The sequence below is a fragment of the Suncus etruscus genome, chromosome 8 (genome assembly GCF_024139225.1).
Source record: "Suncus etruscus isolate mSunEtr1 chromosome 8, mSunEtr1.pri.cur, whole genome shotgun sequence".
Taxonomy (NCBI): Eukaryota; Metazoa; Chordata; class Mammalia; order Eulipotyphla; family Soricidae; genus Suncus; species Suncus etruscus.
This window is the reverse complement of record NC_064855.1, coordinates 1,510,942-1,538,581: the sequence shown is the minus strand read 5'-3', so window position 1 is coordinate 1,538,581 and position 27,640 is coordinate 1,510,942. Positions and strand designations below refer to the sequence as shown.

Sequence of the window (27,640 nt, the reverse complement as noted above, 5' to 3'; positions counted from 1 at the left end):
GCCCCTCCTGTTCTTCACCCTTGGCCTGTGGTGGGGGAGACTGTGTTCTCCCCACCACTGCTGCCTTGTGCCCCGTTGCTGGTGAGGCAGACCCGCAGGCTTGTTCCAAAGAGGCACAGAAAGTGGCTGTGGGTGGGCCCCAGGAGGAAAAAGCACCAGCCGCCATTTCTGACCCCCTTTGCTGGCCAGTCCCAGCACAGGAGGCTGATCCGAGGGGTCCCGCCACAACGGGCCTGGGCGTCTCAGTACATCAAGGCAGTGGAGTTGGAGGCCGGGAAGGGGCCATGGCTCGGCCGCAGGAGCTCTTCCAGTGCCTGATAGGTGCCCACCACGAAGCCCAGGAAGCCCAGGAGGCTGATGAGGGCGTCCTTGGCAATGGTGAGGGGGCTCAGACCCTCCGAGGAGAAGGTGGCAATCTCCAGCAGCGGCGGGATGATGAGCGCCAGCGCGCTGCTGCTCACGGAGCCCACCAGAGCCAACACTAGGTCCAGGCGGGGGATGAGGATGGCCAGGATGCCTGCGGGAAACATGGCTCAGGCCCTGCTCTGCCACTGGGCTGTGCGCAGCCCTCAGCACCGAACCCCAAACATGAGTTGCTTCAGGAATCCGGCACATGCCAGGTCCTCCGAGCTCTGGGGTAGACGGGAGCCTGAGGATCCTCCGTGGGGCCTGCACAGCCCTTCCTCAGCCTCAAAGGGTGTCATGGGCCTTACAATAGGTTATGCTTCCTCAGGGGCCGGAGAGATAGCATGGAGATAAGGCATTCGCCTTGTGTGCAGAAGGACGGTGGTTGGAATTCCGGCATCCCATATGGTTGCCCAAGATTTCTGAGTGTAGAGCCAGGAGTAGCCCCTGAGCGCTGTGGGTCTCAGCTGACTGAAGCGCTCATCCTGGCAGCTCCCTACTGAGAAAGTTGCACAGAGGGAAGGGCACAGGATGGCAGCAGGCCTGATGTTGGTGCATGCATGCATGTGCGGGGGGGCAGGGGCTGAGAAGCAGCTGGAGGCAGGTTTTTGCGTGGGGAAGTACAGGAACTGGAATTTCCTTTCTTTTGGTTTGTTTTTGGGCCACCCCAAAACAGGTGCACTCAGGGTTACTCCTGGCTCTGTGCTCAGAAATCGCTCCTGGCAGACTTGGAGAACCATATGGGATGCCCTGGGCCTGTCCTGAGTCAGCCACATGTAAGGCAAATATCCTACCTCCGTGCTATCGCCTTACAGCTGTGTTATCGCTCCAGCCCAAGGGCTGGAATTTCTACCCCCGCAGGTCAACCCAGGAGGAAGGGAGACAGGTGTTCGGAGGGTGCCTGGGTGGTCTGCAGAAGGGGACACTGTTGTGGGTCAAAGCAAGAGGCAAGGGGCTGGAGAGATAGCACAGTGGTAGGGCATTTGCCTTGCATGAAGCCAACCCAGGAGGGACCCGGTTCGATTCTTGGCATCCCATATGGTTCCCCAGCCTACCAGGGGCGATTTCCGAGTGCAGAGCCAGGAGTGACCCCTGAGCGTTGCTGGGTGTGGCCCCAAAACCAACCAATCAATCAATAAATAAAGTTAAAGGTAGGGCATTTGCCTTGCATACAGAAGGACAGTGGTTCGAATCCCAGCATCCCATATGGTCCCCCGAGCCTGCCAGGAGAGATTTCTGAGCATAGAGCCAGGAGGAACCCCTAAGCACTGTCGGGTGTGACCCAAAAACCAAAATAAATAAATAAATAAATAAATAATAATAATAAAGCATGAAGCAAGTGCCTCCCTGTGATTGCAGCTTTGCTCCAGTTTGGGAGTTTTGTCTCTAAAAGAGTTGGCACAATCGTGGCGTGAAGCATCCAGCAACGTGGCCCGTTGATGCAAAGTGGGGTGTGAAGCTGGGCAGACAAGGGCAGCTCTTGCCCACCTCTGCCCCAACCACGCTCTGGGGTTTATTTTGGCCCAGCTCTCAGGTCCCCTTTGTTTCCCCCTCTGAGGCCAGAGCAGAAGGGAACAGGCCACAGGGAGGGGCCAGCCTTGGAGACTCTGCTGGCAAAGGCATCTTAGGTGCTGTGCAGGGGGCCGGAAGGCACCTGGGGTGGGAGGTTGCGGATCACATTGCGGGTGCTATCGTGGGCGAGTCCCAGGGGCTTCCCTGTCTGTCTCCACATCACTGGGACTCTCCTAGGAGAGTGGGGGACTGAGTGGGGCATGCATATGGCCAGCCCCATGTTCCCCCCTGGTGACCCTCCTGAGCCCTGATCCCAGCCTCACCCTTCCCCTTGGCACTCACATGTAAGGCCCACCAAAGCAAGGCGGATGGCCAAGTCCAGCGGCAGGGCCCAGCGTGCGGCCACCCGGGCCAGCGCCCAGGGGATGATGATCTCGGCCGGCACGTAGAGCTGCAGCGTGTAGGAGCAGAGGATGCCCAGGATGAAGAGGCCCCGCACTGACTGGTACAGCCTGCGGGCAGAACAGGGAGTGTGAGGGCTGAGCCCAAGGGAGGTGCCTCAAGTCGGGATCAGCGGGGCCTAGTGGAACAGGAGGAATTCCAGAGCCCCTGGGCTGGAGCAATCGCACAGAGATAAGGCGTTTGCCTTGCACGTGGCCAACATAGGATGGACCCCGGTTTGAATCCCAGCATCTTATATGGTCCCCTGAGCCTGCCAGCAGCGATTTCTGAGTGCAGAGCCAGGAGTAACCCCTAAAGGCTGTCAGGTGTGACAAAAAAAAACAACCAAACAAACAAAAAACACAAATAAATAAATTCCAAAGCACCTTCTCTTTCTGGGTTGAACATGGCAGGAGGGATGGGTCCCTCCATGAAGATACCACCCTCATACTCAGGAGGGATGGAGACCCTGGGTGTGATAGAAACTGGAGATGATGGAATGGGGGGTGATGGGTAACCTGGAGGATAATGGGGACGGAGGTAATGGGGTACCTAGGTCCCACCCCCTGGTGCTGCTCTGCCTCAGTCCTCCCCTGGGCTCCTGTGGGCCGGGGCCTGGTAGCTGTCCCATCCTCCTGGCACCACACACTGGCTAGAGGCCCTGCTTGCTTCTTCCTGGGACCAACCACCCCCACTCCCCACTCGCACTCACCAGCAGTTGGGCAGGTTCAGGGTGATGCTAGGCTGCACCTTGTCCCCAAAACGGATGTAGCCCAGCACAGCCACCATCGTGTAGAGCGCGGTGACCAGAGTCATGCCCAGGGACAGGATGGTCGGGAATCGGTGGGCATTCTTCATCTTGTTCTCTAGAGGCAGCACCTGTGCGAGCAAGGGGCAGTGGGGGCTGAGCGACCTAGCCAGTGGGACTCCCCCATTTCCCATTGGAGGGCCGAGCCATGCGCTCCCAGTCTGGGTGCCGCCCCTCAACACTCACCATGCCTATACTCTCGAAGGAGAAAACGGCCGTGCCGAAGAAGAGGGGGTATGTCTTCCAGCTGGACCCCAGGGGCAGCTGACCCGGGTCTGGGATGTCCTATGGAGAAGGATAGGGGACCCCGCCTCTGAGAGGGGTCAGAGCACCCCACAGATATCTTTGTTTTGGGGGGCTCACACCTGGCTGTCTCAGGGGTCCAGCCCTGGTGAGCTTTGTGCCAGGCAAGTGCCCTTCCAGCACTGTCTCTCCAGTATTGTCTTCTCCAGCTTACTACCAGAATTTTATTTATTCTGGGGGGGGGGACACACCTGGTGGTACTCATGGTTTTACTGCCAGGGATCACTCCTGGTTGTCTTAGGGGACTCGATGGGATGCCAAGGATCAAACTGGGTCTGTGGCATGCAAGGCAAGTATCCTTCCCACTGTTCTATCACTCCTGCCTGTTACCAGAATTTTATAGGCGAGTGCCAAGACTAGTGAGTGGATGCATGAGTGTGCCCGAACCCCAAGAGGGAGGACTGGGATTTCGAGGGTCTGCCTTGTTGGATCATGGAGGCACCAGCTGCAGCCCCTGCCCACATACACCGACCATCACTGTTATGGACAGGAAGCCTGATCTGCAGTGAGCCCATTCCTCCACCCCTTGTAAGTGGAGACTGAAAGGAGCGTGGGGTGATCTCAGGGCCCCCAACCAGCCCCATTCGTGGAGGAGTCTGAGCTCCTCAGACCACCTGTCCCTGCAGCCTGATTTACTTCCCTCTCCAGGGACAGGGCCGCAGGGCTCCAGGGCTCACTCCGTGACCAAGTACTGCTCAGGTGATCACTGTAGAACTTGAGGGTCGCACCCCAAAGGTACTGGGTGTGGGCTGGGGTCCCACTGTATGCAAAGGCTCTGCCCACTCTTCCAACCACCTCCCCGTGCCAGAAGAAGAGCTTGGGCTGGGGGCCTCCCGTGTTACACTTGGATGAGTCTTGTCTGCATCAAGAGTGGGCCGGAGCATTAGGACAGCAGGGAGGGTGCCTGCCTTTGATCCCACCCCCAGAGATGATCCCTGAGGACATAGCCAGGAGTGATCCCTGAGCACCACAGGGGTGGCCCGAAAACAAACAATCAAAAACCAACAGAGATTTGAATGGAGGGCCAGCCTGCTCCTATATGGTATTGTTGTGGGGCAGGGCTTGGGGAGGGAGCCCTCCTGGGTGCTGGCCTACATTCTCCTGCCCTGTGAAGGGCTCTGGCGCTATCACCTGGCAGGGCCTGGCTTGAGGCATGCAGAGAAGCTGCTTTCGAAACAGGCTGTTTATGGTGGGATTCCCTGCAAATCTTATCTAGAAACAGAGGAATTTTGGGCAGGGGTGATTGTTTCCACACACCAGATCCTGGATACAACCCCCAGCACCACTCAGGGATGCCCCCCCTCCACAGAGAAACAGAAACCAGGTGGACCGTGAGCGCAGGTGAGAGGAGGTTCTAAGCAGATGCCAGGAGACGGGATGTGTGCAGGCCTGGATGCAGGTGTTCAGGGTACGTGCACGGGCCTTGGGGCGCTGGAACAGGACCCACCTGTACGATGTAATACGTCAAGATAGCCAGGCTGACGAACATGCTCACGTTGGCCAGCAGCGAGAGCACGGTGAGCACACGGAGGTTCCGGAAGAAGGCCAGCAGACAAAGGACGGGCAGCAGGCCCAGCATATAGAGGCGCGAGTCGACGCTGGGCACCAGCTCCGTTATGAGCCCGGCCTGGCAGTCAGTGGTCGTGCTGTTCACCTCCTCCACAACCTGTTTAGAGAACAAGACCCTCGTGGGCACACGTGGGGGGCTGCTGCGCCCTAGGACCCTGCACATGGGGGGGCTGGGTACACTCGAGTACCAAGTGCATGGGGGGCTCATTGCACCCCAAGTACCAGTTGCAGGTGGGCTTTGGGGGAGTGTGACTGAACTCTGAGTGTAAAATGACTTAGGTACAAGCTGAACTGATAGAGGTCACAGGGCTGGTGAGGGGCCAACATGGTCCCAGTACCAAGCCAGGGGTCAGGGCCCATGGGGAATTTGAATTTTGTGTGTGTGTGTGGGGGGAATTTGAGTGACACCCAGAGATACTCAAGGCTTACTCCTGGCTCAGCACTCACTCAGAAATTACTCCTGGCAGGCTCAGGGGACCATATGGGATGCGGAGGATTGAGGGTTGGCCACATGCAACCCTAGAGCACTTTTGTGTAGGGCCCCAAACCCATACAGACCAGCCAGGGAAACAGGAAAACCGGCTGAACCCTCTGGATCAGCAGCAAGTGAAGGAGGGCGGGCCAAGGGTCTAGAACCTTCCATTCCCCTGGCTTGTGGTTCTGGGGGGGGCACAAAGACCCCCAGAGCTGTGTGGGGACCTGTGCGTCCCCTTCCTGCACCCTGACCCTCTTCCCCTGCCCAGCCACTATCTACCCCATACATGGCAGAACCTGAGGTAGCTAGAGGCCTGTAGGGGAGGCTTGAGGCCTGTTGGCACCTTGGTCTGTGTGACAGCTGACTCTGTCCCTTCTTGGGATCCACATCCTAGAGAACTCAGGGCTTACTCCTGGCTCTGTGCTCAGGAATCACTTCCTGGGAGGGCTTGGAGGACCATCTGTGACTCCAGCAACTCTGTGCGAGGCAAGAACTCTCCCAGGTGTCTTCTCTCCCTTTGTCTCTCTGAGTCTTTGCATCTGGGGTCCAGGCAGGGGCACCAGCCCAGCCCAGCCCTGCCAGCCCTGCCTTGCTCTGCCTTCCAGGAGCCTCTTTCCTATTATTGTGCTGATGAAATCTGAGCTTCAAAAACAGCAGCTTTGTTCCCATTGGCCGTAGGGGCTTGGGAGCAGATCCAAGACCCCCAGGCGGAACAGATGGAAGCCCAAGGTCAGGCTTCTGAGCATGGTGTGCGGGAGCACATGCCAGGAATGTCCCTTTCCCTCCTCACTGGCCCCTCCGCATCCCTCCCCCTCGACGAGAGCGCTGGTGTTACCTGCTTCAGGTTGTCTGCCAGAAACACGATGTACACGCAGCAGAAGCCCAGCTGGGTGACCACCAGGAAGAAGATGACCGTGCGCCTGGTGGGGAGCAACAGGGGCTGCTCGGTTCTTGTGACCTCCCCTCCCATGGTTCACGCAGGCCCCCACCCCGCCCTGTCACCCCAGACACAAAACCACCTCTTTCACCAAATGGGTCCCCGTGGGCCAGGGGCTCAAAGGGTGGACAAGGGCTGGTCACAAACCAGGTTGAGTAGGGGTGGGCGTAGAGGCAGGGGAGAGGGGCTGGTCTGGGAGGATGGTGACCCCTGAGCAAGGGCCCCTCATCTGGAGCCTGAACCAGAGCTCACTGTCCCGGGAGCAGTCCCTTTAGCACACGCCTGCTTCCCTGTGTGTGCCCATTTGCTCTTGTGTGTGTCCACCTACTTCTCATGTACCTGCCCCCATGTGCCCACCTGCCCCGCACATACATACCTGCCCAAGTATGAGTGTCGGCGCAGCCAGTCGCTGGGACAGGCCTCCAGGCTATATTTCACGGTCTCTCCATAGTCCAGGAAGGGCTTGTTGAGTCTGCGGGAGAGTCACAACTGGGACTGAGAGCGTGTCTGACCTCGTATTTGCAATGGTGGAGCAAGTCCTGAGCAGAGCTTGGTGCAAGTAGGATGTGTGTGCGCATTTATATGTGTTTGCATGTGCGCATTCACATATGTGTGCAGCCCTGACTGCTCACCTCCTCGGAATCTTTGCTCAAACACAAGGTGGTGAGAAGCCCCAAGGCCCTGGCATTAGGGCCCATGACCCTGCGGTGAACAGGGCGCATTCAACCCACTCGGGCCAACCAGGAAGATGGCAGGCCAAGCTCCAGTCCCCTACCCTCATGCAGCCGAACCACCGAGGACCCTTCCAGTGACCTGCCACTCCTCTGGGCTGTGTGAGAGGCTGCAAGGCACTCTTGAGAGCCAGGGGAAGGTCCTTACCTGCGGCACAGGTGTTGGGCGCACCTGACCAGAATGTGCATGCAGTAGGTGGCCACAAAGCCCATCGCCATCAGGCTGAGAGATCCCACCTGCAGAGGAGAGATGGGGATGGTAGGTCACCAGGGATCCAGTCTGTGTCAAGTTGCCCCATAGTCTGTGCCTCCCCCTCACACCTTATGCGTGCCCACCCCTGCCCTTCCTACCAGGAGGCCCGAGTTCTTCATGGCCAGGGGCAGGCCCAGGATCCCCGTGCCCACATTGCCTTTCACCAGATGAACCAAGGCCTGGAACGCTCTGTGGGACAGAGGGTCTGAAGTGAGGGGACAGGCGTGTGGGGGCCGGGACAGGCCACTCACAGGACAGCTGGACAATGCCCTCGGGTCCTCCTCCTCTGTGCTTCCCTCAGGGACAGTTTCTAGTGGAGATTTGGTTCGGGGTTCTGACACATTCCCCTGATGTGCCTGGGTCTCTGAAACCACAACTGCACCCCACTTCTGAGCCTCCCCGGAAACAGCTTCAGCAGGTGCTTACCTCCTGAGGGGCTGCCTTGTTTCTCAGGAGATCTGCAGCTCACAAATAATGTGCCATGGGTGGGTGGTTATAGAATGGGGGGGGATCTCAGGTGGGGTGAATGGGGTATCATGACTCCCATAGGACGCAGAGGTATGAGACACTGTGGGAGGTCAGCCCCACACGGTGGGGAAGATGTGGTGTGAGATGCAGCCCTCACTAAGAGCGGCCCAGCCCCCAGCGCCACTTTATGGCTCGTCTCCCAGCACGGGGTGACCCTGGGGTGCCCTAGGGTACAGAGAACCCCCTTCTATGCCTTTTGCAGAACTAACCCAGGCCTCCTGGGAGGCTGTTTTGCAACCAGGCAGGGTCAGGTGAAGTTGGAAAGTGTTCGGGGTCTTAGGAAATCAGCCCAGATGGAGTCCGCCAAGTGGAGATAGGCCCTGCGGGGCAGCCAGAAGCAGGGGGCCTCTGTCCTGGATGTCCCTGTGACCTCTCCCCGCACCGGAACTCGGGAATGGGCGCCCTGAGTAGCAGCCAGCGCCCACCCTCGCACAGCACAGGGCCTGGGGCTATAGATAAAGACCTCGCCCAGGACCCTGGGGGCAGCCCCGGGGGCTTTGCCATTTCTCTCCATCCCCTCCCCAGCCTTCACCAGGGGAAACTGAGGCGGAGCTCAGCATCACACTCATGAGGGGCCCTTCCCTCTGCCCTCTGCTCTGGGGGCTGCTAGCCACCTCCTCCTCAGCACGGTAGGGCCTGAACCCCAGTCCTCCCACTTCGAACCCTATCTCTGCCCATGCCACAGAGCCCCTTGGCTTGACATCAGCAGGCAAGACGGACACTCACGTGATTCCATGGCTCTTCTCCGTACCCCCAGGGACACCGGCCCCACGGTCCCCGCTCCCCGAGTCCTCCTCCTGCTTCTGGCCGCTGGCCTTTGAGCCCACGAGGTCCAGCTTGAGGGTGTCGGCTCCCTGGGTCCCGCTGCTCACGGACATGGTGGGCCACACGTTAGGCTCTGCTGCAGATGACCCTGTGAGCTGCAGGTGACTGTGGTCTGTGACCCTCTGCCTAGGCCACGCCTCGCACCCCGGGACTCCGCCTGCAGCCGGGCCCTGGGCCACTGGGACTCTCCGGAGACCCACTGGGCAGTCACACAGACAGACCCACGCCCAGCCTGGCCGACAAACGTGCCAGCTCCGGGCCCAGAGGCTGACGAAGGACACAACTCCTGGGGAAGCAGAAGGGGAGCGGGTTGGGGGGGGGGGGCTCCACAGTCTCAGGGCAGGACAGAGCAGTTGCCATAGTCCTCCCACTCACTCCTCCAGCACCTCCTTTTCCTCCTCCCGTACCTCCCTCTCCTCCTGCTCCTCCTCCTGCTCCTCCCCCTCCCCTCCCCTTCTCCTCCCTTCAGCTGCTCCTCCCCCTGTGTCTCTACCCCCCAACACCCCTTCTCTATCTCCTGGCTCCTCAGATGCTCATTTTCTGTGTTTGTTTTTGTTTTGGGGCCACGCCTGGCAACACTCAGGGATTACTCCCGGCACAGTGCTCAGGGGACCATATGGGAGGCCGAGGATCGAACCTGGCTTCTAGAGCAAGGCAGACGCCCTCCCTTCTGTACTATTGCTCCAATCTTCCTATTTTCTTGTCGGGAAAAAGGGCCGTTCACTCACTCTGAGAGGGTTCAGCCATGTGCTGAGGGGAAAGGTGGTGTGTGTGTGTGTGTGTGTGTGTGTGTGTGTGTGTGTGTGTGTGTGTGTGTGTGTATGAGCACAGATCACAGCTCAGCTTGGGGGATGTCCACTGGAGCCCTAAAAGGGTGGAGCCCCCTAGGATTTCACCCACAGCTGTCCTGAGCTGTCATTATCTCTGCTCAGGGTGGGCAGACTGGCTGGCGCCCCATTCTGCCCTATGCCAGCATCCCAGTGCCCGTGCCAACCCCCACCTCCCAGGCATCTCTGCCCCCCACTATAAGGCAAGAACAAAATGACCACAGGGCCACATCCAACAGCCACAGTCCCCTGTGCTTTCCCTGACAGCAAGAAAGGACCCCTGAGTGGCCAGGGTCACTGCAGGTCCAGCACTGAGCCCGGGCCTGGTGTCCAGCATCTATGGCTTCTCTGTCTTGGAGCAAGAGGCCTGAGAGCTGTCATTTATGGAATCGTCACCCCAGACCAGTGACAGCAAGAGACCCACAATTTCTTGAGGCAAAAATTTCTCCAGGCACAGTCCTCGCCAAGTTTTGTTTGCCCCATGACTGACCAGTGGGAGCCAGGAACAGCCTGGGGCCTGTGAGCTGAGGGTCTGCGCTGGCCGGCCCCTTCGTCAGCAGCATTGATAGGGTGCCCTCCACACTGCGTCCTTCCCCCCAGCTGGTAGACTCAGGTCCATGTTGCTAGCAAGAGTCGCCATGGAGCAGCACTGGGGAAGGAGCAGAGAGGGGTCAGTTTCACGAGGTTCCCCTGCAGAACAGCCCAGACAAAAGGCATCACTTCCAAGCACTTACCAGCTCCTGCCGGATTTCCTGTCCACGAGACCCTGGAGTTCTTCCGCCCAAGTTCCCAGCCTCCTGCCACGGCTGTCCCTGCTTTCCTCTAGCTCAGTCTCCACTTGTGGTCCCAGCACAGTGGCAGTCTGTGTGCTGGCTCACAGCATCATCATGGAGCAGGTCTCCCACTGGCATGCCAGTCGCTGCTTCCACCCATCTAGTAACTGATGCCTTCATGTGGGAAATGCCTGATTTCGGGGGGTGGGGTGGGGTGCGTTTGGGGTCACCTGGTGGCTCTCAGGGATTACTTCTGGTTCTGTGTTCAGAAATTGCTCCTGGCAAGCCCAGGTCAGTCTTGGGTTGGCCACGTGCAAAGCAAACACCCTACTGCTGTGCTATCGTTCCATTCCCCCAGGAATGCCTGATTATTATAATTTTTAGTTTTGGGGTCACATTGGGCAATGCTCACACTGGCTCTGTGCTCAGAAATCACTCCTGGCAGGTTCAAGGGACCATCTGTGTTGTCGGGAGTCCGAACCACCTGAATTGGCTGAGTACAAGGCAAATGCCCTATGGCTGCGCTATCTCTCTGGCCCCAGGAATGCCTGATTTTTAATCCCTGCAAGCCTTACAGGCATAAGCCTTGTGTGAGCTCAGATAAGGTATGAACCACATGTAGGCCACCTGAGAGTCTGGGTATGAACTCCGTGTGGACCATGTGCGGGTCACATGTGGACCACTATGGGACATGTGTGAAGTTGTATGCACTTTACATGGCTGTGGTTCTTTTTGTTTTGTTTTGTCTTGGGGCCACACCCTGCAATGCACAGGGGTTACTTCTGGCTCTGTCCTCAGAAATTTCTTTTTTTTTTTTTTTTTGGTTTTTGGGCCACACCCGTTTGACGCTCAGGGGTTACTCCTGGCTATGTGCTCAGAAATCGCCCCTGGCTTGGGGGGACCATATGGGACGCCGGGGGATCGAACCGCGGTCCGTTCCTTGGCTAGCGCTTGTAAGGCAGACACCTTACCTCTAGCGCCACCTTCCCGGCCCCTGTCCTCAGAAATTTCTGACAGGGTCAGGGGACTATATGGGATGCCAGAGAGTTAACCTGAGTTGACTGCATGCATGTAAGGCGAATGTCCTACCCGTCTGGCCTCTGTGCTTTTTTTTTTCTTTAAAGTCTTGTTTATTGGATCAGACACTGCTTTGTTCATACTCTGCAGGACTTACTCCTGGGTCTGCACACAGGGATCACTTCTGGCGAACTTGGGGTTGCTCTTTGGGGTGTTTGAGATCAAACCTAGGTTGGCTGCGTGCAAGGCAAATGCTCTCCCTCCCATAGCCATGGTTCTGTGACTGGGTATATGCAAGTTGGGACAGGATATTGGCACCCACAGCTAGCTAGGTCAGTTTATCACATTCTTTTTTTTTTTTTTTTTTTTTTTTGGGCCACACCTGGCGGTGCTCAGGAGTTACTCCTGGCTGTCTGCTCAGAAATAGCTCCTGGCAGGCACGGGGGACCCTGTGGGACACCGGGATTCGAACCAACCACCTTGGGTCCTGGATCGACTGCTTGCAAGGCAAACGCCGCTGTGCTATCTCTCCGTCACATTCTTTTTTTATTGTTTTGTTTTTGGGTCACACCTGGCAGCGCTCAGGGGTCACTCCTAGCTCTAAGCTCAGAAATCACTCCTGGCAGGCTCGGGGGACCATAATGAATGCCAGGATTTGAACCACCGTCCTTCTGCATGCAAGGCAAACACCCATGCTATCTCTCCAGCCCCAACCACATTCATTCCTCTCTGTAGAGGCACTATCACTTACATCACTTACATCACTTACATCACTTACATCAGCAGAGCTATAGCCCAGCATTCTGCTCAGGTCTGCCCCACTCCAGTCCTAGCCCATGTGGAAGAGCCCGAGGCTCGGGCTTGTTGGGTCACGCAGGGAGCTTGTGTGTGGCTCTGCGGTGTTCCATGGCAGCGGTTCTGTGCCCCAGCCAGCGCTCCTCCCCGACCAGCCTCTTCTTGCTTCAGCTGCCTGCCTGCTGCCAGCGTGGCATCGACTCCACTCCCTGTCTCCACCATCCTTTCCCCCCAATCCAAGTCTGACGAAGAAAGCTTGGCTGTGTGTTAGCCTGGGGCACTCCTGCCATCCTAAACTGGGAGTGACCCAGCAGAATGGAACCTTTCCAAGTTTTGGAGCATTTTTCTTCTTGGACTCTATGTGACTGTTATTTTGAAACAAGCCCATCTGTAATTATTTCAAGTTATGCCTTCAGTGTCCTCAGGCAAAGCAGTTAGCTAGGGGAAATGTTGTTTTAGGGAAAATGTTTTAGAGATGGGCTGCACTTGGTAGTGCTCAGAGTTTCCCCCTGGCTCTGCACTTAGGAATTACTCCTATCGGTGCTCAGGAAACCCAGTGGAATGCAGAGAATTGAATCTGGGCTGGCTGCGTGCAAGGAAGTGCTGTGCCTGTTGTACTATCACTCCAGGGGATTTTTCAAAATTAACTAAGTTCTTCTTCTTCTTCTTCTTCTTCTTCTTCTTCTTCTTCTTCTTCTTCTTCTTCTTCTTCTTCTTCTTCTTTTTTTTTTGTGGTTTTTGGGTCACACCCGGCAGTGCCCAGGAGTTATTCCTGGCTCCAGGCTCAAATCGCTCCTGGCAGGCATCGGGGACCATATGGGATGCCGGGATTCGAACCGATGACCTCCTGCATGAAAGGCAAATGCCTTACCTCCATGCTATCTCTCCGGCCCCTTAACTAAGTTCTTTAATTGAATCATCATGAAAAGTATAGTGACAAAGTTGCTCATGATTGAGTTTCAGTCATGCTCAACACTCTTCACCAGTGCACTTTTCCCTCCACCAAAATCCCTAGCTTTTCTCCCCTCCGCTGTCCCTCCTGCCTGCCTCCATGGCAGACTATTTTGGGAGCAGGGGGTTTGGGACCACATCTGGTGGGCTTAGGGGTTACTCCTGGCTCTGCATTCAGAAATAGCTCCTGGAAGGCTTGGGGGACCATATGGGATGCCAGAGATCAAACCCGGGTCCAGTTCTGGGCTGTCCTGTGTCAGCTGCAAGCAAGGCAAACGCCCTAACCACTGTATTATCGCTCTGGCCCAGGCAGATGTGTTTCTCTTTATCCTTCTTCTATTCCCTCTCCCTCCCTCTCTCCATTCCTCTTCTCTCTTCCCTGCCCCTCTCTTCCCTTTCTCTTCCCTTCTCTCCTTTCTCTTTGTCTCCTCTCTCTCCCCCTTCTCTCTCCTTTTTCTCACCACTCTCTCCCCTACTCTCTCCTTTCTCCCTCTTCTCTCTCCTCTTTCTCTCTCTCTTCTCTCCTCTCTTCTCTCCTCTCTCCCCTCATATCTCTCCCCCTTCTTTCTCCTTTCTTTCTCTCTCCTCCTCTCCTTTCTCTCTCACCTCTCTCCCCTTTTCTCTCTTCTCTCCCTCTTCTCTCCTTCCTCTCTTCCTCTCACCTCTCTCCCCATTTCTCTCTTCCTTTTCTCTGTCTCCTTTCTCCTCCTTCTCTCTCTTTTTTTCTCTCCTCTCTCTCCATCCCTCCTTTGCAACCAGTTAGGGGATTTTTGTTTGTTTGTTTGTTCGGTCACACTAGTCAGCGCTCAGGTGTTCCTCCTGACTCTACGCTCAGAAATCACTCATGGCAGGCTTGGGGGACCATATGGGATGCCAGGATTTGAATCACCATTTGTCCTGGATTGGCTGCTTGCAAAGCAAACACCCTACTACTGTGCTATCTTTCTGGCCCTTTCCCTCTTATTCTTTCCTTTTCTTTTTTCTTTATTTTATTTTTATTTTATTTCTTTATTTTATTGTATGTCTGGTTTCTTTCTTTCTTTTTTTGTTTTTTGGGTCACACCTGGCAGCGCTCAGGGGTTACTCCTGGCTTTTCACTCAGAAATCGCACCTGGCAGGCTCAGGGGACCATATGGAATACTGGGATTCGAACCACCATCCTTCTGCATGCAAGGCAAACACCCTACCTCCATGCCATCTCTCTGGCCCTTATTTATTTATTTATTTATTTATTTATTTATTTATTTATTTATTTATTTATTTTTTTGGTTTTTGGGTCACACCCTGAAGCGCTCAGGGGTTATTCCTGGATCTACACTCAGAAATCGCCTCTGGCAAGCTTGGGGGACCATATGGGATATCGGAGTTCGAACCACTGTCCTGCATGCAAGGCAAATGCCCTTCTTTCATGCTATCTCTCTGGCCCTTATTTATTTATTTATTTTGGTTTTTGGGTCCCACCCGCCAGCGCTCAGAGGTTGCTCCTTGCTCTGTGCTCAGAAATCGCCCCTGGCAGGCACGGGGGACCATATGGGATGCCAGGATTCAAACCATCGTCCTTCTGGATGTAAGGTCCTTATTTTTAAAATCAATTTATTGTACCAGTAGGGCTTTCATTTATTCTGTTTAATTAATCAATATTCATACCCTTAGGGGATTTTTATTCATTTCATTCATTTTTTTTAAATCCATTTAATTTCTTTTTTTTTTTTATGGTTTTTGGGTCACACCCGGCAGTGCTCAGGGGTTATTCCTGGCTCCAGGCTCAGAAATTGCTCCTGGCAGGCACGGGGGACCATATGGGATACTGGGATTCGAACCGATGACCTCCTGCATGAAAGGCAAACGCCTTACCTCCATGCTATCTCTCCAGTCCCCATTTAATTTCTTTCTTTTTTTTTTTTTGGGTCACACCTGGCAGTGCTCAGGGATTACTCCTGGCTGTTTGCTCAGAAATAGCTCCTGGCAGGCACGGGGGACCCTATGGGACACCGGGATTCGAACCACCGACCTTAGGTCCTGGATCGGCTGCTTGCGAGGCAAATGCCGCTGTGCTATCTCTCCGGGCCCCCCATTTAATTTCTTAATACCAGGTAGAGAATGTTACAAAGAAACTCTGGGTGCAGAGCAGCCTTTCCCGCTTGCACCCATCCCTTCCAACACAGCCTTGCTCCCATCCTACAGTGAGTCAGGGCGCTGCCTCCTGGACCCCCAAAAAAGGCCCGACCGGAGAGATAGCACAGCGGCGTTTGCCTTGCAAGCAGCCGATCCAGGACCTAAGGTGGTTGGTTCGAATCCCGGCGTCCCACATGGTCCCCCGTGCCTGCCACGAGCTATTTCTGAGCAGACAGCCAGGAGTAACCCCTGAGCACCGCCGGGTGTGGCCCCAAAACAAACTAACAACAACAACAACAAAAAAGAAAAGGCCCGGGACGGAGGCGCACTACCGCCACCCGCCACCAGAGGCCGCCGCAGACCCGGGAACGGGATCACGTGACTGCGTCCTGGTGCGCGTCACGTGACGGGCAGGCCGGAAGCGCCTTGGTCGTGGTCCCGGAGCCCCGGCGGGTGAGTGCGCGCGCGGGGGCCGCAGCCCAGGACCCCGGGGAGACTCGGGGAGCTCCCGTCCTTAGTTCCCCCGAGGCCTGGCAGGGCGTGGGTTCCGATCGTGGCTCTTTCCTTTGCAAAGTGCTCCTGGCAGGGCCTGGGTGCTGGGTCGGGCCTTGCATCAAGTGGGCTGCAGCCCCCTGCAGGCGTGCTGCACCCCGGGTTTTGGAGGTGCAGGCCTGGGACCCTTGACCTCGTGCCCAGCGGCCTCAGGGGCCCTCCAGACCCTTCAGAGCCACCCTGGACAGCGACCCCATCTTCCCCCAAGTTGGTCCCCAACCCCTGCCGGCCTCCAGGGAGCTGACCATTGGGAGGTTGGCCATTTGGGGGGCTTGGAAATACCTTAGAGCGTTTCTTCTCAGCTCTGGCCCTCTTTAGGAATAGGGGATCCCCTGCCCAGAACATGTCGATGCTCGTCTGGGGTTGCCCCAGAGCCAGTGGGACCCACTGGAAGGGCCACAAGAAGGGTTTTGGGGACACCCGGATCAGTGAACATAGAGCAGTGGACCTAGATTTTCTCAGCCTGGGGTCTGGGCGTGCAGTCATGGGACTCTGCCAGGCTCCACAGGACCCTTGACCCCATGCCCAGTGGCCTCAGGGGCCCTGCAGACCTTCAGAGCCGCCTTGGACATCGACCCCATCTTCCCCCAAGTTGGTCCCCCAACCCCTGCTGGCCTCCAGGGAGCTGACCATTGGGAGGTTGGCCATTTGGGGGGCTTGGAAAAGCCTTAGAGCTTTTCTTCCCAGCTCTGACTCTACGAATAGGGGCTCCCCTGACCAGGCCATGTTGATGCTCGCCTGGGGTTACCACAGGGCCAGTGGGGCCCACTGGAAGGGCCACAAGAAGGGGTTTGGGGACACCCAGAGCACTGAGCATAGAGTAGTGGACATAGATTTTTCTCATCCTGGAAATGATGGCCCCAGTTGGCTTCTCTGCATGGGCCCAGGGTTGGGAGTGATGGCCAGGCCTGGTTGCTGAGTGCCCCGCTTCTCTGTCAGTTGATGCCTGGCCTGGCCTGGCTGCCCACATACTGGGATGTTGGTGCCTGTGGGAACCTTCCATGTCTATCTCTGCCTGGGAGTTAGTTGTCCCTCTCACTGTCCCTGCCCCGGAGTGTCTGTCCCCCTGTCCTTGCCAGGAAGTGTCATCCCTCCCTCGTGGACTCTGGCAGAGTGGCAGGGCTTGTTTTTTCCTCTTCTAGCTCTTCCATTTCTTTTTCCATTCTTTAAATTTTTGCTCAGGGGTTGCTCCTGGCTCTGTGCTCAGAAGTCACTCATTACTCTGTCCTTTCCTGTTTTCTTTTTAGGAAGAAAGGGGGATGTGGGGGCTGGAAGGGCTAGAGGTTTGTGGGGTGCTGGGGGTTTGTGGGGCACTGGGGACTTGTGAGGTTCTAGGGGCACCCTCTGCAGCACCCTCAGGCTTAGTTCCGCTCCCCTCCTATAAGTGGGGAACCCCAATTTCTGGCCAGATCAGGCCTGATGTGTGAGTTCAGCTTGGGTTCCTAGTGTGGATCTCAGGACTGTCCTCCAAACCTGGGGAGGCTGCAATTCTTACTGTCCCTTCGCACTCCAAACCCTAGGTAGAGGCCACTCCAAATCCCAGGCTCTGTTCAGCTGCTGGTGGAGGCTGCTATCCTTCGTTGCCATGGCAGGGTTTGTGATGTGAGGTTTCTGAGCTCCCCCTACCCCTGTACCCATGAAGACCCTACATCTGCCCTTCAGGTTTCTGGTATGGGTCCCACTGACTTTTCACCATCTTTTATTTTGGAGCTGTGGGTATAGAGGGACATTGTAGTGGGCAGTAGACCCAAGAGGGCTGACTCTGGGGTGTGTGTGCTGGAATCTGATCCATCATGCCTGAGCCTGCTGCACCCACATCTGATTCGACTATTGGATTGTGGTGGTCTGTGGTGCCAGCTCTGGGGTGCTGTGGGCTTGGTAGATGGCTCTTGGGCTCCACAGGTACAAGGTGCTGAGTCTTAGACCATCTCACCGCGGGGTCAGTACAGGGGACCTGTCAGTGGGGACAGTGCCATCGTGGGCATCAGCAAATAACGGGGTGCAGTGGCCACCTGTCAGTGTGGGTCTGCAGTGGATGGATGTTGGTCAGCAGAGGTCGTAGTGCAGTGTCTGTCAGTGGTTCTCTGATGGTGTGGTGTGTGTATCCTGTGACTGCATCAGCCTCAGGGCTGTCCCTGCCAGGCTCTAGGCTCTTGGGACCCTCCCTCCCAAGGACACTCGTCCATTTGGTCCCCTGCTGGCTGCAGCCACAAGGCCCACCTCTCTGAAGCTTCTCACTCTTAAGATGTTTCTGCTGGCTGCTCCCAACCTGCTGTCCCCTGCCCCTCTGTCTCCCTCCCACTCCCACCCACCTCCTCCTCCTCCTCCTCCTCCTGTCTTCCCTCCCCCTGACCTTTAGCCTATCTCTCTCTCCCTTCTCTCCTTTTTCCCTCTCTCCCCCTCCCTCTCCTTCCTCTTCTAGCTCCCTTCCTCTTCCCTTTCCTCTCTTACTTTCTCACCGTCCTCCCTCTTCCCTCTTTCCCTTCCTCTGTTTTCCTCCCCCCCATATATGTGCTGAACCCCCCACCGTGATGTCAGGACAGGGTCTGCTTCTTCCCCAGTGTGAATGTGGCTCCTCCAGCAGTTTCTCACCAGCATGGTGACTTGGGGTCTCCTGACTTAGGAACCCCCATGCTGTTCTTCCCATCCAAAGCAACCCCAGTGAGAGGAGCCAGGGAGCCCCCGTGTACCCCTGTCTCCACCTAGTGACAAGTGAGAACCCGTAATGGGGGCAGATCTTAATGTCCTATCAGCCTGACCTGGGCAGTCATACCATGTCAGCGAGGGCTGTGGGGATGGGGGCGGGTCTATGGCTGGGGGTTGGGATATCTGATTGGGGAGCGGGTCTGTGGGGGACAGGCATGGTGGCGGCTGATGTTGTTGTTGGTGATTGGGTTCTAGGACAGTAGTGGTGTTTTGCCCTGGGGCCGAAGCAATAGTACAGCCGGGAGGAGGCTTGCCTTGCGCATAGCTGGCCCTGGTTCGATCTCTGGCATCCCATATGGTCCTCCAAGCCCCCACAGGAGTGATTCTAAGAGCAGAGCTAGGAGTAAGCCCTGAGCACAGCCTGGTGTGGCCCCAAAGCAAACTACAAAAGGGTGAATTGGACCAGAATGATAGTGTAATGGGAAGGGTGCTTAGTGCGCATATGGCCGACCTGGTTTCGATCTTCAGCATCCCTTATGGTCTCCTGAGCCCTCCAGGAGTGATTCCTGTGTGCAGAGCCAGAAATAACTCCCGAGCACTGCCAGATGTGAACCCTCCAAAAAAGGTGATTAGGGCTGGAGAGAGAGCACAACCGTAGGGCATTTGCCTTGCATGCAGCCGACCCAGGATGGACCCAGGTCCGATTCTTGGCATTTCGTATGGTCCCCCGAGCCTGCTAGGAGCGATTTCTGAGTGCAGAGCCAGACTACTGGTCAGGTGTGCCCGAAGCCTGAGCGCTACCCTCCAAAAATACTGACTGCCTCTAAGCTGTGCTAGGAGCAGTGGCCCCTGGGAACATCAAGGTCACCGCCTGCCTGCCTGCACCCCCTACCCCCTAAGTTCCTGGGTGGGGCTGGGCAACCAGGGGCTCTTCCGCTCCTGTGCCAGATGCCTGCATAGGGGCCCTCTCGACTCCAGCCCCTCTGTGCTCTGCGGTTGACCCAGCAGTTCCCCCGAACCCTGTCCCCGCAGCCACCATGTCCCATCAGCGCCTTCGCCGGGATGACTACCAAGACTACAGCTCGACAGATGCCAGCCCCATGGAGACCCCGTCGGAAGAGCTGCATGGCGCCGCCTCGCTCGGCTCCTACCAGCGCCTCGGAGAGAGCCAGGGCACTACGTGAGTGACCTGGCCTGTGCTCTCTCCCGGGGCACCTGGGGTTCCCACCAGAGCCTTGGATCACTCTCGCAGTGGCGTAGAATTGCGTCTCGCTTCTGCCGACAGTGCAGCCCCTCTGGGCCATGTCTCTGCCTGGCCCCAACTCATCCTGCCTCCCTCCCGCTGCTTACCCTGTGAGTGCCAGCGCCCCGATGCAGGACCTCCTGGCAGCACGGGGAGCAGGCAGCCTGCACAGGCCACGCAGAGGGGCCCTGGGGGAGAGCCAGCCTGCACTGGACATCGGGGAGAAGTCTGGTTCTGCTAGAGCCTGGGACCGAGGCTGGTGCTGTCCTCGCCAAAACCTCTGCCCTTCCTCCGTCTCCCTTTGTCTCTGCAGATGGTTCCAGACGCTGGTCCACCTGCTGAAGGGGAACATCGGTACGGGCCTCCTGGGGCTGCCATTGGCCGTGAAGAACGCCGGCCTGCTGGTGAGCTGGTGCCAGCACTGTGCTGCGCCAGTGCAAGCCTGCACGTGTGTGCCTGTGGGCCTGTACGTGTGTTTTGCTTGTATATGTGCTTGTCTGTATGTATGACTGTCTATACACACATGTGTGTGCCTATCTGCCTCTATGTGTGCATCTGCCTGGTTGTGTGTGTGTGTTTGTGCATGTAAACCCGTGTGTGTGTGCATCAGCATGTGCCTGTTTGTACATGCCTGTCCTGTATATGTGCACCTGCGAGCCCTTACACAGAGCATCCTGGCTCTGAGAAGAAACCTCCCCTGCCTACTCCTTGTTTGTCCACAAGCTGGGCAGCAGATAGCCCTTAACCCTGGTGTCCTCTGCACCCCCAGATGGGCCCCCTCAGCCTGCTGGTGATGGGCATGGTGGCCGTGCACTGCATGGGGCTCCTGGTCAAGTGTGCCCACCACTTATGTGGCAGGTGAGTCCCGTCCCGTCCCGTCCTGCCTTTCCCAGCGCCCTCCCAGCCCTGACAGAGCACAGCGCTGCCCGGCTCATGGCCCCCTCTTTCCTCGCAGGCTTAACAAGCCCTTCGTGGACTATGGAGATGCGGTCATGTATGGCTTGGAATCCTGCTCCAGCCCCTGGCTTCAGAACTACGCCCGCTGGGGCAGGTGAGGGTACCGGGTGAGGCCTGTGATGGGGAACCCCGGGGTGGGCCAGGCCTGAAGTGGAAGGGACTGGGATGGGCCCAAAGTGTGAATGGGACTCAGGGGTGACTTGGGTGGCAGATCTGCCCTGCCTCTTGCTGTCCGGGTTCTATGCAGACCTGTAGGGCACCCCAGCTTGTCTCGGACTCCCCATCTTCATGGTGTTCTGTCCTTGCCTGTCCTGCAGGTACATGGTGGATTTCTTCCTCATTGTCACCCAGCTCGGCTTCTGCTCTGCCTACTTTGTCTTCTTGGCTGACAATGTTAGGCAGGTGGGTCTTGTGAGCCGGCACTGGTAGTCTGAGCCATGCTGGGCTGGGCCTGGTGGGCTGGGCTGGGCTGCGACACGCTGGGTCTCCTGACGGGGTGGCCTGTGGGAAGGATAGGAAAGGGCCGGTGCTGGACGCTGGTCTGGCTCTGACCCACCTGAAGACTTGGTGTGAACGGTTTGGAGGGTCCTGCTGCCTGCCCGGCCGCAGGGGAGGGTCCCCAAAGCCCACTTCTTCCTCCCCGATCTCACAGGTGGTAGGGGTGGCCAACGCCACCAGCAGCGACTGCCATACCAATGCCACACTAGTGCTGCCCCAGTCCACCATGGACGTGCGTCTCTACATGCTGCTCCTGCTGCCCTTCCTGGTGCTGCTGGTCTTCGTGCGGAGCCTGCACGTGCTGGCCGTGCTGTCCACGGTGGCCAACGTCAGCATGCTCGTCAGCCTGGTGCTCATCTTCCAGCTGCTGGTACAGGTGCGCTCAGCCCCACCCGCCCCCTGCCCAGGTCCCTGCCACGCCACCCCCTTGCCCTAATCATGCCCCTGGTGTCCTGGTTTCTGCCTCGTCTCTGGCTGCCCTAAGTCACTGGCACGTCACACCTGCTGCTGATGGAGCCTCAAGAGCTGGTCCCTGAAGGACCATGACCCCCCTCTTCAGCCCCCAGCCCCTGGCTCTGACCCTCCTGTCCCCTGACCATCTCACCCTCCAGACCCTGCCACATACACCCCCTCCTGTCCCCTCCTGCCCTTCTGGCAGCCCCCAGGCTCTGCTCTCTGTCCTGTCCCACCCTCCTCTAAGGGCCCTGTACTGAGGATGGACATTGGGGCTGACCTCTCTCCTAGGATGGCTGTAGACAGTTGGGTTTGAACAAGCTTCAGAGACATGTAGTGGCAGGTTGTCAGGGCTCCAGCCCAACCTTGCTCTGTGCCAGGCCAGTGTGCCAGCTCATCTGTTCTCTCCCCACAGAGGATCCCGGACCCCCACGCCCTGCCCCTCATGGCCTCGTGGCGGACATATCCCCTCTTCTTTGGCCAAGCCATCTTCGCCTTCGAAGGCATCGGGGTGGTGAGCAAACCTTGGGGTGCTGAGGAGGCTGTGGAGACATCTAGTGGGAGATCGTGAGGGGGTCGTGGGGTTCCCTGGACTGAAGGGTCTCTAGGGAGTGTTGTGCCTAGGGAGTGGGTGGCACAGTTGCCACATTTGGGGCTTCTTCGATTGCTGGGCTATGTCTCCTGGGCATGAGGATTCAGCTGCCTCAGAGTCCATTCTCCACTCCCCACGGCCTATGTTGGACACCAGGTGGGGCTGGGCACAGGATGTTGAGCTCTGGTTACCTGGTGCTGGGTGCAAAGTGTTGAGTTCAGGGTGCTTGGCACTGCAGTGATAGCACAGCAAGTAGGGCTTTTGCTTTGCACGGCAGCAGACCCAGGTTCAATCCCCGGCATCCTATATGGTTCCATATGTTCACTGCTAGGAGTGAATATCTGAGCACAGAACCAGGAGGAACCCCTGAGCAGCACAGGATGTGATAAAAAAAATCGGTGCTGGATCCAGGATGCTTGGTGCCGAATGCTGGGTGCCCTCTGCCCACAGGTGCTGCCCCTGGAGAACAAGATGAAGGAGCCGTGGCGGTTCCCGCTGCTGCTGTACGTGGGCATGAGCCTCGTCACCGCTCTCTACATCAGCCTCGGCTGCCTGGGCTACCTGCAGTTCGGGCCAGATGTGGGGACCAGCATCACACTCAACCTGCCCACCTGTTGGTGCGTGAACTGGCGCCCACTCTGTGTCCTCCTGCCCTGTCCCTGTCCCCGTCCCGCTGACCTTCCTTAGCCCTGTTGAGCAGGTGTCTTTGGCGCGTCCATTCGAAGTGCCTGACACTCTGGGCAGAAGCTATGCTCCCTGTTCCTATGGCTTCCTGGGACCAAGAGGGCTCAGACCCCCGAACTGTCCCTGTAGAGTGCCATTGGTCTTTGGTGCCTCTGATGCTTATGGAGCCAGGGTGGGGGTGTTCCTGGTTCCTTTGGTCCCCGTGCGGGCTCCACCTCCATGCTAGTGCTCCCTCTCCGCTGGTACTCCCCTTCCATGCCAGTTCTCCTCCCCATGCTCGTGCTCCTCAGGTCAAGCACGTGAGGCCAGGCAGAGTGTGAGGCCTCATGAGACTGGTCATGTGAACTGGCAGAAGATAGCACAGAAGGGAGGGCACTGGCCTGGTGCACCATAGACCCAGGTTCGCTCCTCGCACCCCAGAGGGTCCCCTGAACCCTGCTGGGAATCAGCCCTGCACCCCTAAAGCTTGAAAAGACCACGTGGGCAGACAGGCCACTTGCAAAGACAGGAGACCCACGTCTCGTACGCACGGGCTCTGCGTGGGAGGCAAGTCAGGCCGTGTGCATCGGGGGTGAGCTCACGTCCCGGCCGTGCCCATGCAGGCTCTACCAGGCAGTCAAGCTGCTCTACTGCCTGGGCATCTTCTTCACCTTCGCGCTGCAGTTCTACGTCCCGGCCCAGATCATCATCCCCTTCTTCGTGGCCCGCGTGCCCGAGGGCTGTGAGCTGACCGTGGACCTGCTGGTGCGCTCGGCGCTCGTGTGCCTCACCTGTGAGTAGCCGTGGCCGCGTCCCAGGGAGGGTCTGCTCAGCAGGGTCCCCCGGCACTGCCGGCAGCACTGGGCCCAGCAGCGTGGGCACGGGGCTGAGCGCCGCACTATTGGAAAGAAGCCGCCTGGTGCTGTTTCCTTGTACCCAGATGGCAGGCGCATGGGGGAGCCGCGGCTCCTTCCCTCCGGTACTTCTTTCTGGCAGGGCCTTCAGCTGTGTCGACTTCCATCCTTGGTGCTCCCCTGAGCCCTGCTTGCTCGCCTCCCGGATGGGGGTGGGCTCCTCCCAGCCCAGGCTTGGCAGACGTGGTTTGCTTTCAGGGACTGTGCTGAGTGGGCATGAGTCGCGGCAGTGCCTGCCCTTCGGTTCTGCGTTCAGATGGCCGGTTGTGCTCTCTGAGGGAAACCTGGTCCAAGACCTCCTCAGGGCTGCATGGTTTTGGGGTGGAAGGCTACACCTGGAGCTGCTCAGGGGTCACTCCTGGCTCTGTGCTGAGAAATCATTCCTTGCAGGCTTGGGGGACCCTATGGGATGCCGGAGATCGACCCTGGGTAGGCCCCGTGTAAGGCAAATGCCCTCTGTGTTGTGCTATTGCTCAGGGCCCTCGGGGCTGCTTTTTAAGTAGCTGCTCAGGACGAGGAATAAGGCGTCGAGTGCCCTGAAGCTCTTGGGAAACCTCAGTGCTGTGGCAGCTGTGGAAAAGATGAGGCCATTATGAATGTTCTCGGTCAGAGTACCGCAGGCAGGACAGAGGACAGAGTGCGATGAAGGAGCTAGAGGGGATGATGAGGGCACGTTCTGAGCAAGACACGTGCCAACAGAGGAAGCTCAGAGCATTCTTGAATTCAGAGGAGCCTCCCAAGAACAGCCTTGGACCTCCCCAGAGACCAGAGGATAGTCAAGAACCCCAGAGAGATTTCTCAGGAACAGTCTAGACTCTAGAACAACCCCCAGGGTTGTTCTAGGGTAAAGCAATCTACAGCCTGCCCAGAGGGGCCTTCCAGGGGATATAGTCTAGAATCTACCAGAGAGGCATTGGAACAGTCTAGAACTGTGCCAGCCAAGTTCATGCTTCAGCTCTTTCTCATCAACTTGGGTATGAAGAAAGTTCAGTGGTTGGTGCCCCTGGGATCTCTTGTGGAGCCTGGAGGGCAAATCGGTGTGTCCGCTGTGACCTCCATCTGGGTGACCTTAGGGGTCAGGCCTGTTCCTTCCGCCCAAGGCTCCCCACCCCAGGCAAACCCCAAGGGGCAGAATGTGACCTTTGCTGCTTGCCCTACCGCTCTGCCTCTGTGCCTTTGACCTCTTGTGTGGGTGACCTCTGACCTGGCTCTGGGGTTCAGAGTTGGGGACCCATCATGAGCTCTGCTGCTGAGCAGGTCAGCTGTGCTCCTGCTTCTGCCCCTGCCGCAGCCTCTCCCCCGCCCCCACCTCCCATCTCTTCCCCACATTCCCTCCTCCCAGCCTCTCCCATCCTGAGCTGTGACTTTGGGCAACGCTCTCCTCCCCTGGAAGCCGGGCTTGTGGGTCTGCGTCTGTCACTGTCACTCCTTAGTGCCGCTGCCTGCTCAGTGACGTTCCCCTTTTTCTCCTCTTTTCCCCCGCTTTCTCTCTTCCCTCCCGTCCTGATAGTGGACTTCCAGCAGGGCTCGTTTGTTGCCACAGGCATGCCCTGCAGCCATCCCCACCCCACCCCCTTGCTGTGACACTGCCAGGCATCACATCACTGTGGTGCTGGGGATGGCAGACATTGCTGTAAGGCTGTGCACAGCACACACCAACGAGACCCTGAGCACTTCCAAGCTCTGGTGGGCTCCGGGTCCATCCTGTGTGTAGTTAGGGGAGAGGTGTTCTCAGTGAAACTCAGGGGCCATCCAGCCCCAGGGGACATATGTCCTGGTCACGTCCACTTCCTGCCACATGCTTCCCCCGGTTGGTCCTCGAGCCTCAGGGGTGGATGGCTGGACACAGCCGTGAAGTGTCCGAGCATGAGGCATCCACACCAGCACTGGCTGCTCTGCCCCGAGGCCTGACGTCTAGCCACACTCTGGGTCCTCTGGGCAAGCCCTGACCTGTTTGGGCACATTCTGACACCACCCAAGACCCCCAGTGCTCAGCCAGTACCCGGCACTTCCCGGAACTGGCATTTCCTCCCGACACTCTGCACTTCCTCCCCTGACACTGGGCACTTTCCTGACACTTGGTCCTTCCCCTTGCAACTCTGCTTCAGTTCCTTGTTGCTGGAAGCTGGAAGCAGGCAGCTGGAGCAGGTCTGCATGTGTGTGCAGCATCCATGCATTTGTGTTTTGTGTTTCTGTGTGTGCAGCATCCATGCATTTGTGTTTCAGTGTGTGCAGCATTCACATATTTGTTGTGTGTAGCATTCATGCATTTTGTATTCATTGTGTGCAGCATTTGTGCACATGTGTTTTTGTGTGTCTGTGTGTGCGCACACAGGATTCATGTATTCGTGTGTGTGCGCAGCCTTTTAGTGTGTGGCCACAGGGCAGTCTTGCTGCGGGCTGGCTCCTGCTTTGGTGGGGGAGGATTGCAGCCCCACTGGCGTGTCCTCTCTCCTGCAGGCGTCCTGGCCATCCTCATCCCCCGCCTGGACCTGGTGTTGGCCCTGGTGGGCTCCGTGAGCAGCAGCGCCCTGGCGCTCATCATCCCGCCGCTGCTGGAGATTGCCACCTTCTCCTCGGAGGGTCTGAGCCCCCTCACCATTGCCAAGGACGCCCTCATCAGCCTCCTGGGCTTCCTGGGCTTCGTGGCGGGCACCTACCAGGCACTGAACGAGCTCTTGTTCCCTGGTCATGACTCCCTCCTTGCGCACCCCCTCCGTGCCTCTGCATAGCTGGGAGCGGAAGGCAGAGGCCATGATGGGCTATTCGTAGCGGCTCCATCGTGCTCTCACTTCCCGGGGCCTTTCCTGCCAGCCCTCGTGCTGGGGTGCTGAGGGGGGGCCCACTCTTGGACTTCCGAGGCCAGGCTGGTGGGGGGGGGGCATGGCGCCGGCCGCCAACCCTTCCGGGCTCAAGACTGTGCTGCTGGCAGCCCATCGCATTCCTGAAGAATGGGACTTGGCTTTCAGAGCGTCTCTGGTCATGTCTTGTCAGCCTGGGCCCCAGAGGGCTGCTCATTGGTGAGGTGTTGGGTGCCTGGCTACTGTGGGGAGCGGACACGAGGCCCTCTGTGAGTGGGGACCATAGCAGGACAGTGCCACCAGGCCCTTCCTCACTTGTGTCGGGATAGTGGGAGTGCTGGGGATGGCTTCAGATCCTGGGCAGTCCCCAGGAGGCTGCAGGTCCCTGGGTGCCACCATTACCCTCCGCTGAGCACACACGTTTTTGTTTCCCAGCATAGGTATGGGAGAGTGCTGTGGCATGCCTGTTCCTTCCTGCAGAACCCACTCTCCCAGGCATCCCCTACCCACCCTTTCTTCTTCCCCTCCCCCATGTGTCCAGGGGCCCTTCAAGGTGTACATGGCCCCACACCATGTACATGTACGGGACCATGTACTCACACTGGTTCCATCCTTCGCCATATTTCATGGGGCACCCTTGGACCCCATACGTGACCTTGGAGCTGGGGGCCGGATGGTGACAAGCAGCCACCTGTGCTGAGCAGGCCCTGCATGTCCAGTCTATGGCGGGGTAGGGTCCTTCAGGGCATTGCCCATGGTGCTGTATGATGGGTTTGCATCCCCTCTTCGCTTTGGTGGGGGCGCGAAGCCCATGTCTGCCTCCCTTTTAATAAAGGCCGTTGGTGGATTGAGGCCGCCTGGCCTGAGGTCAAGTGGATGCTTCTGACGGAGCACTGAGAGGGACCGGGTTGCTGTAGGCTGACCTGGCGTGGAGGACCTGCTGAGGAGGTCCTGGCCACAACCCCATAGGCTGCCGGAGAGGCTGTGGAGGGCAGGAGTGGGCCAGGGAGGGGCCATGGAGCAGCCATGCCCGCTGCTGTGCCCGCTGTCTGCTGC

The 27,640-nt window shown here is 57.7% G+C and overlaps 2 protein-coding genes across 2 annotated transcripts; one reads left to right on the top strand and one right to left on the bottom strand.

Annotated features, from left to right (window-relative positions):
- Positions 1–242: 242 nt before the first annotated feature.
- LOC126016415 (proton-coupled amino acid transporter 2-like) lies at positions 243–8,840 on the bottom strand. The gene is made up of 11 exons (XM_049778985.1): positions 8,714–8,840; positions 8,345–8,411; positions 7,533–7,623; positions 7,330–7,418; positions 6,827–6,922; positions 6,349–6,433; positions 4,917–5,135; positions 3,353–3,451; positions 3,071–3,237; positions 2,260–2,429; positions 243–517 (listed from the first exon to the last, which is right to left on the bottom strand). The coding sequence occupies exons 1-11, from the start codon at positions 8,838–8,840 to the stop codon at positions 243–245; spliced, it is 1,485 nt and encodes a 494-aa protein (XP_049634942.1).
- A 6,847-nt stretch (positions 8,841–15,687) lies between these two features.
- Positions 15,688–26,753, top strand: LOC126015496 (proton-coupled amino acid transporter 1-like). Its single transcript, XM_049778031.1, has 11 exons — positions 15,688–15,718; positions 19,496–19,643; positions 20,020–20,110; positions 20,476–20,564; positions 20,662–20,757; positions 20,981–21,065; positions 21,316–21,537; positions 22,030–22,128; positions 22,657–22,823; positions 23,493–23,662; positions 26,244–26,753. Exons 2-11 carry the CDS (start codon positions 19,501–19,503, stop codon positions 26,513–26,515), a joined length of 1,434 nt encoding a protein of 477 aa, XP_049633988.1. The 5' UTR covers positions 15,688–15,718; positions 19,496–19,500; the 3' UTR covers positions 26,516–26,753.
- The last annotated feature ends 887 nt before the right edge of the window (positions 26,754–27,640 follow it).